We start from the raw sequence: 9,198 nt of genomic DNA on the forward strand, positions 1-9,198 counted from the left end.
TGTGGGGAAAGCAGCTGCACATGCTGTGTCCCTCTGCTCTTTGATTGGGAGTGGGCTATAGCTAGTTAGAGTCCTAGTTACAAACCACAGCTGACTCACAGTCTCTCAGGCTTCTGACTCATTAGCACAGCGTGATTTGGAGTGGAGGGTGGGGACAGTGTTTAAGCAGAAATCCATGCATCTGTGGGCAGTTGATTTTTCACAAACGCTGCATGGACAACAGGACAGCCAAGTGCAAAAGAATGAAGTTGGATCCTTACCTCACACCATACATAAAAATTAACTGAAATTGATGACAGTCCTAAATATAAGAGCTGAAACCATAAGACTCTTAGAAGAAAGCATAGGCATAAATCTTCATAACCTTGGATTTGGTAGTTGTTTTCTAGAGAATACACCAAAAAGACAATCAGCAAAAGAAAGTAAATTTTATTTAATCAAAATGAAAAACTTACACTTCAGTAGACACCAACAATAAAGTGAAAAGAAAACCCACAGACTGGGAGGAAATATTTCCAAATCACATACAGATTGAGTATCAGGAATATATAAAGAATTCTTAAAACTCAACAACAAAAGTGTAATTTAAATGGGCAAAGGGTTTGGATGGACATTTCTCTAAAGAAGATAAGTAGTTTCCCACAAACGTGAAAAGATGCTCTACATCATGAGTTATTAGGGAAATGCATATGGTAACCACACAGATACCACCTCACCCTCCTTAGGATTGTTTTTAAAAAGGTAGTTACCACAATGGTGGGGTTGTGTGGGAAATAGTGTAGCACTTCCTTAGCAAATTTAATGGTAGAATTACCATAAGACCCAACAATTTCACTCCTGGTACGTAACCTAAAGAATGGGAAGTTTGTTCCAACGAATGCATGTTTGTCTGCGTAAATGTTTATAGCAGCACTCTTTACAGCCAAAAGGTAGAAATAATCTAAATGTTCATCAGCTGGTAAGAGGATGAGTAAATGGTCCCCCATGTACTGGAATATTACTCAGCCAAGAAAGACAGCACCACGACAGGCCCCAGCATAGACGACATTGGGCTGCATGTTGTTTGATGTAATAAGTACGAACTGTCCAGAACAGGGGAATCCATGCAGATGGAGAGCAGACAGAAAGGCCCCGGGGCTGGGGAGGAGGGATGAGGCGTGTGCTGGATGGGGTGGGTTTCCTCTTGCAGTAGGTGAGCTAGAGGGTGGGGTGGTGGCATACACTGTGGGTGTGCAGTTTCTACATGGTACATGCGTTTATTTACAGAGGTGCGGAACTCAGAAGAACAATATAATAAAATAGTGATACCCAATGAAGAAAGCGTGGTCATCTATTACAAGATCAGGCAGCAGCTTGCCAAGCTGGGTAAAGAAATTGAAGAATATATTCACAAACCAAAATATTGCTTACCATTTCTACAACCAGGTCGTTTGGTAAAGGTATGTTAATTTTTAAAAAATATTTAGATATTTTAATATTGGATAATTTTCGAATAGCTCTTCTATTTCTTTATATTGATAAAATGCTTTCTCCTGCAGCAGTTGATCTACAGTAATTATATGGTTTTATTGGTTTCACATGGCTCTGCTTAAGGGGGGGTCATTAATCAGATTTTTAGAGGATATAAATTGAGGTAGACAGTGTTCCAATTATAAAATCTATACTAATAAAAGGGTAATATGCTAATTAGACCAGGAGACCTTCCGGACAAAGCCATGGTGGCGGGGCCAAGGCAGAGGCAGTTGGGGGTAATCAGGCCGGTGGGGGGGAAAGGGGCAGTTGGGGGTGAGCAGACTGGTGGGGGTGGGTAGTTGGGGACGAGCAGGCTGGCAGGAGGGGCAGTAGGGAGCGAGCAGGCCGGCAGGCAGAGTGGTTAGTGGTGATCAGGCAGGCAGATAGGTGAGCAGTTAGGGGCAAGTGGTCCCAGGTTGCGAAAGGGATGTCCGACTGCTGGTTTAGTCGGACTTCTCCTGAGGGGTCCCAGATTGGAGAAGGGGCAGGCTGGGCTGAGGGGGACACACACACACACACTGTGCATGAATTTCGTGCACTGGGCCACTAGTCTAAAAAATAAAGGCAGGTTTATGTAGGATGAATTCATTGTTTATAAAACATGAAAGACTTACTGCGCCCGGCTAGCTCAGTCGGTAGAGCATGAGACTCTTAAACATGAAAGACTTTAGATTTCTCAGAACAAATACACCATGTTATCATTTGTTGACATTGAGAGATTCTTGTCATTGATGTTCCAGAGACTTATGGAATAGGCAGTGATTTTTTTTCTGTAGAGTTAATATCTTTTTCCATAAGTTTAACAGTGACCTCTCAAACAATACTTCATCAGGAAGACTCAGTTTTGTTAGCCTGTAATGTGGGTATGGGTTAAAATTGCCTTTTGGACACACATGTCCTTGTTTATGTGCTTTACTTTCTTTTTAGGTAAAGAATGAAGGAGACGATTTTGGCTGGGGAGTAGTCGTGAATTTCTCCAAAAAGTCAAATGTTAAGGTAAACTATTTGTTCTTAAAATAGAATTTTATATAAATTGTTAATGAAATGTTTTTTTCAGACTCACGAAATTGATCAAAGATGAGAAAGGATTATCTTAAGAGAAGATGTAATAAATACTGCCATAGGAAATAATTTTTTGAATAATCTTAAATGTCATGCTTAAAATGGCATGGGTTATTTTGCTAACAACAACAACAACGGATTTTAATTTCATGATAATTTATATTTCTCCTCTGAGCTCATCAGTGCCAAGAACACCGTCCCTGGACGCGGGCGGGGCAGTGTCTCAGAGTGAATGACCTTCTCTGCTCTTCCAGCCCAACTCCGGGGAGCTCGACCCGCTGTATGTGGTGGAAGTGCTTCTGCGCTGCAGCCGAGAAAGCTTGAAAAACTCCGCTACGGAGGCTGCAAAGCCGGCCAAGCCCGAGGAGAAGGGGGAGATGCAGGTGTGTGCTTAGCTTTCATCTTGGGGTACAGAGACCCTGTGAATTACTGTAATCACTAGATTTCCTGAAACTATCTAAATATCAGTAAAAAGAGTAATGAGATTTAAGCTCTTCTTTTATCAAATTATGTCAAGGTTAATACTGACAAAGTAAAAGATAAAAAGAATTTAAAATTTTCAATTTTCTTAAAAGTTGGATTTTACCTTAGCTATAAAGAAGTCTTACTATATTTTTACCATCAAATAATTATGCAGTTTTACTTATCCATGCTATTTATTACATTCCTGGTAGAGGTGGACACTGCAGGCAGTAGTTCCTGCAGCTCTGTCCTGGTGGCTTTGCCAGCTGCAGGTGCACCTCCCACTGCCACTTGTCCCAGCTGCTCCATCACAGTCGAAACAGACTCAGGGTCAGGAAATGAAGACCATAATAACTGTGAGGGCCAGACAAGTGGTTTCTGCTTCGTGTTCTCTAGGCAGAGCACTCCCAGAGTCCTTCCGCATGAGGTAAAAATATCCGTAAGGGACGTGGAATAGACATCACAGACCACAGTGGACTCTTCGAGTTCCTGCCATTCTCTCCTATAGATCTTACAGATCTCCCTCTCTCTCTCTCTCTCTCTCTCTCTCTCTCTCTCTCTCTCTCTCTCTCTCGGCATGACAGCTGCTTAAGAAGCAAGATACCCTGTAATAGTTGTGATGGAGTCAATCTAACAGTTTTATCACTTGCATCAAAAGTGTACTATTACACATTAAAATCAGGTTTTTTTTTGTGATGAATTTTGAGCATTTTTGAAACAGGTGATTTAAAGTAGGAAGTCTAATGTCTGCCCTTCCTCAGGCACGGTTTCTATTGACTGCTATTTTCCTGGTGCGTGGACATACTTCATTGTTTCTTTACATGTCTTGTAATTTTTTTGCTGAAACTGCACATTTGAAAAATGGCAATAGATTCCCCTCTTCTCTTCCGCCCTGAGTTTATTCTTGTTGCCAATTGTTGTTTGTTGGGTAGACTTTTCTGAATTAGTTGTATGTTGTGCATGGCCACTGACATCTCTGCTTGGTTAGCTTAATCGGTCAGCTAATAACTAGAGACTTCCTTAAGGCCTGGGATCCGCTACGTGCACAGTCTCTGATAGAGGCCCTGCGTGCACATTGCAGCACACCTGCAGGTCTCAGCCAGCGAGTGGGCAGCGCTGCCTGACCTCACTTCCTGTGTGCGCCGTCTTAGGGTCAGCCGGCGGTAACTGCTAGGCCAGGTGCCTGTGGCCGCCTAGGTGCCCAGGGATGTGTCAGAACCTTTCAGCTCCCCCTGTGGACAGTTTGCTCCCCAGCTTTCTTTTAGGCTGTTTGTTTACCGTATTGCTTGATCTCATTGTTAATCATTGTCTTGGGAAGCCATGATGTTCACAGTGGACTCTTACTGTTTTCAACAAAGGCCTCAGGGAAAGCGTTGTTGGCTCTGGGGTACTGAGTCAGGTCAGATAAGACAGCCCTGTCAGTGGAGTCTCCTGGAGCCACCCAACGGCTGAGGTAGTGCCAGTCCTCTGGGGGCGGAGCTCGGAAGCACACCGCTCTGCTCCTGCCTTCCCGTGCCTGCCAGCGGTTTTCACTGTGATTGCAGCTGTCGGTCCCCAAGGCTCCTGGGGACCAGGTGGGGTACATTAAAATACCACAAAGCTCCGCTCGGACCCAAAGCCAGCCATTTGTTTTTGCTACATGCTACTTGGGTTGCTGTAAGCCTTTGGTTAACCTTCCACATTCTGGAGAGAAAACTAGATCAAGGCACTGATTCAATGTTTTAAAATACAAAAGTTAATGAAGACTACGTTCGTTTAAATAAGTTTGTTTTGACTCGATTAAAATTCAGTTGGTTCAAAAAGGTCTTTCTTGAATAAAGAATTTAGAAATTGTGTTCTAGCTAATAGTCTTGATTTGAAGAATTGAAATTCATTTAGAATGTATTGACTTAAAACTTACTGACTTCTGATATTATCTTATTATGTGCTTATCTTAAAATAGATAAATGGCAAATTTGCAAAGATTAAAAAGGCCCAAGAATAAAAATGCTTTCTACTATTGGTATTCTAACAAGTTTCCAATAACTGCCTATGTGGTTGTTTGGATTTATATAGATCACTGCTGCACCATGATAAACCTGAATTCTAAGTTACTCTGTAAAGGGTATTAGGTTTAGAAAGTTGAATGAACTGCGCTATGCACATACTATGATATGGTTTTAAATCACTTCGAGTGTAGAGATTTATAATACTGTGGGAGCTATTCAGTTGGTTTTTGAGCATTTAACTTCTTATTTACAAACTTCAGTCTTAGGATCTCTCTGTCTGTACTCAAGCAGCATTAGGATTGGACAGTTTCTTTCTTCCTTCTGGTTCCTGTTTTTACAGAATAATCTTTATTCTGTTTCAAGGAGATTCTCAAGTCCGTGTGCGTACTGAATGCAGCTGCGGGTAGAGCGAGGGAGCTGTTTTCCTGCGTGTGGGGCATGTGCGCCTGGAGCTCAGTGCGGGAGAGCTGTCCTCTCCCGCGGGTGCGGACTGCCTGGTGCCAGGGGTGGTTCTCACGTCCTGAGCCTTCTCTCCAGCAGTCGGCCCACCTGGGATTGGCGAGGTTGCACATGGGCGGCTGGAAGGCACATTCAGCCCACACAGTGTCTTCTTTAAAAAATGTGACAGTTTGAGAATAAAATGATAGTAAAGGATTATAATCAAATAAAAATAAAACAAGAATCTACAGGTTCATGTGAGATGAATAGATGATGATGCTAAAAAGTCAGCATTAGACAACTACCACAGATAATAATCGACTCAGATAAGAATAATACACGGGTACTAAAACTAAGGAGTTGAAAGCTTAACAAGGAATGGGGTATTTACAAAGTGAATCTCTCCACGCATTTCTTAGTAATTGTAAAGGGCAAAGTAATAATTTCTAAAATGTGGAAACTGAAGCTCAGGTTAGGTGACTTGCTCAAGGTCACACCACTAGCTGCAGACAGAATTCAAGCCCGGATTCTCTGGACTCAAACCCTCGCTTAACCACTCTTCATTTGTTCAGTAAAACAAGATCTTTATCACCAGCAGCCAGGGACGGTTGTTTGTCACTGATTACGTGAAGGTAGCCATAGGAGACCCAGATGAATTTGGACCTCAGTTCAGAGAGGCCTCCGAACTGAACGGGAGCCAAATGGTGAGGGAAGGGTTCTTGCCTGGAGAAAGCCTGGCCGAAAGGTAAAGAGAGGTGACCTTGACGCTACGTCTAGTGGAGCACAGCGCTTTCTCTGTTTGGAGTACTGCTCTCCTTCCTTGCAGCCCACCCAGCGCTGACGGGGCCCTTCCTTGGCCTTTAACCCTAAGGAGCCTCCTCCCTCTGTAGTGCTCTGTGTGGTACCTTGAGGATTCTGAGTGCCAGACGTGAGGATGCACAGATGAATACGTATGGATTATATATTGAGCGGTCACTTTTGTGTACCATTTATAGGCCTGTTGTTTAGAGGTTTGAATTAGTTTTTGCTTTTAAAATACAGTCTCTACTAAGATAAGAGCTTCCGCAGTGATCATTTCCTACTTATACTGTCATATATTGTAAATGCAGCTTCCTTTTAGGGATGTAAACTAAATTTAGGAAATGGTAGAATCTGACAATGTGTGATTTTAATTGCAACATTTCATAACTTTTCTGTTGGTAGGTTGTTCCAGTCTTGGTGCATCTCCTGTCTGCTATCAGCAGTGTTAGGCTCTACATTCCCAAAGACCTTCGACCCCTGGACAACAGACAGAGTGTTCTAAAGTCGATACAGGTACACATTGACTTTATAAATGAAATGCAAGTTTCCTGCACACCTACTGAGGCTCCATGGTGAGGCAGCCGAAATGCCTCCTTTCAGAAGAGCTGTGACCACCCCCAGGAGAGGTGGTTCTGTCACAGTGGTGGCTGCCAAGCCGCCCCTGTCCTCTCTGCACCAGCTCGTGAGTCACTGGAGGGCATGAGTGTCAGTCCTGGGCCAGGGCGTAGCCATGTTCAGTGTGGCCAACAAATGGTTGAAATCATTTCATTTTCAACAAAAAATTAGGACTTGTAGAAAACTTTATTTTCTACTAAAAAAAAAGGAACTTTGTTATTTAGTCAGTAAACATTTAAATTAGCATCTACTGCTCATGGGAGATTATATACTAGAATCTGAGACAGCAAAGATAAAGGAACAGGCTACTTTCACTAGACCTTTTTAAGCTGTATCTATGTATGTATTGATCTATTTATTGTTTGTTTATTTTAATTCCTACCTGGCCAAATCCTATCTCATCTTTGAAGTCTGTCTTAGACCTGAAGTCCCCCAGGGGGCGCTAGTCTGCTGTGAACCATCCCTTCTCGAAACTCACATGCTCATCATGTTCACAGTTCAGTCGTGTAAAAAAAATTAGCAAGAGGGATCTGGACCCTTTTAAAATTTACATCTTTTGACTCAGTTGTGCCCTCCCTAGGTATCAGCCCCAAGGAATTAATCAGAAAATTGAAAACAATTTATATACTTAAGAGATGTTTAGTACACGGTTGTTTATGATGGCAAGATGTTTTCACAACCCAGATGTCAGAGAATGGCTTACCATTGGGCTGTGCCACATGCAGACATTGAACTCTCTGAGCTAGGCTACTCGTTGAGTACAGTGTGCCCCTGCATCAGAAAATACTCAGAAGGAGTTTCAGAAACAAAGGCAGTGGGGAGATGCACTCACATATAAGTGATTTGGGAAATTCCAAGCTGTATATATGTAGCAGCCTTCTTATGTTTGCACATAGAAAAGCATAAAAGAAAATACTGATTTAACTAATTTTGTCGATAAATAAAAATTAATTTCAAATGTTTGTTTCAGGAAGTTCAAAAACGGTTTCCCGATGGTGTTCCCTTATTGGACCCGATCGATGACATGGGCATTCAAGACCAGGGCCTGAAGAAGGTCATCCAGAAAGTGGAGGCGTTCGAGCACCGCATGTACTCTCACCCCCTTCACAACGACCCAAACCTGGAAACCGTGTATACGCTCTGTGAAAAGAAAGCACAGGTATGAGGACATGGATGTGTGTCCTAGAATTCTATGTGTTTCACGCAGTCAGTGAGGATGTGTTCTTCATTTTCTTCTATGGGTTTCATCAGCTATAATGAAACTATCTTCTAAGTAGTTATGGACTCTTAGTAAGGCAAGATGAAGATCATCTTACTATAGTTTGGCATTTGATTGGGGCAGGGGGGTGGTTCTTTGCAGTTTTTTGTTTTTTTTTAATCCTCACCAGAGGATATTTTTCCATTGATTTTTTTAAAAAATATATTTTATTGATTTTTTACAGAGAGGAAGGGAGAGAGATAGTCAGAAACATCAATGAGAGAGAAACATCGATCAGCTGCCTCCTGCACATCTCCTACTGGGGATGTGCCCGCAACCCAGGTACATGCCCTTGACCGGAATCGAACCTGGGACCGTTCAGTCCGCAGGCTGACGCGCTATCCACTGAGCCAAACCGGTTTCGGCTCCATTGATTTTTAGAGAGTGTGGAAGGGAGAGGTAGAGATGGAGAGGAACATCGATGTGAGAGAGACACATTGATTGGTTGCCTCCCACATAAGCCCTGACCAGGGCTGGGGAATCGAACCTGCAACCAAGGTACATGCCCTTGAATGGAATTGAACCCGGGACGCTTCAGTCTGCAGACTAACCCTCTACCCACTGAACCAAACCATCTAGGGCAGCAGTATTTTTAATGAGATATAATTCATAGCATAATATTCACCTTTTTAAAAAATGTTTTTATTGATTTCAGAGAGGAAGGGAGGAGAGAGAGAGAGAGAGAGAGAGAGAGAGAGAGAGAAACAACAATGATGAGAGAATCATTCATAGGATGAGAGAATCATTGATTGGCTGACTCCTGCATGCCACACACTGGGGATCAAGTCTGCAGCCTGGATATGTGCCCATGACTGGAATTGAAACCTCCAGGACCCTTCAGCCTTCAGGCTGACACTTTATCCACTGAACCAAACCAGCTAGGGCAATATTCACCTTTAAAAAGCTCACAATTCAGTGGTTTTTAATATATTCACAGCTCTCTGCAGCCGTAACCAGTGTCTAGTTTCGGAATATTTTCATCACCCCCCAAAAAAACCCTCATACCAACTATCAGTCACTCTCTCCGTCCCCGTCCCCGTCCCCCCCCCTGCCCCGCCCCAG

At 42.9% G+C, this 9,198-nt stretch overlaps 1 protein-coding gene across 3 annotated transcripts in view; it reads left to right on the forward strand.

Moving 5' to 3' along the window:
• SKIV2L2 (Ski2 like RNA helicase 2) overlaps nucleotides 1–9,198 on the forward strand; it is a 51,857-nt gene that overhangs the window by 25,687 nt on the left and 16,972 nt on the right. For all 3 annotated transcript variants that reach the window (XM_015562657.1, XM_006761779.2, XM_015562658.1), the window contains 5 exons: nucleotides 1,267–1,439; nucleotides 2,440–2,508; nucleotides 2,829–2,957; nucleotides 6,666–6,776; nucleotides 7,849–8,037. In XM_015562657.1, the coding sequence (XP_015418143.1) occupies nucleotides 1,267–1,439; nucleotides 2,440–2,508; nucleotides 2,829–2,957; nucleotides 6,666–6,776; nucleotides 7,849–8,037 (671 nt within the window). The remainder of the gene's footprint in view (nucleotides 1–1,266; nucleotides 1,440–2,439; nucleotides 2,509–2,828; nucleotides 2,958–6,665; nucleotides 6,777–7,848; nucleotides 8,038–9,198) is intronic.

This window comes from Myotis davidii, unplaced genomic scaffold (genome assembly GCF_000327345.1).
Source record: "Myotis davidii unplaced genomic scaffold, ASM32734v1 scaffold496, whole genome shotgun sequence".
NCBI classification, from domain to species: domain Eukaryota; kingdom Metazoa; phylum Chordata; class Mammalia; order Chiroptera; family Vespertilionidae; genus Myotis; species Myotis davidii.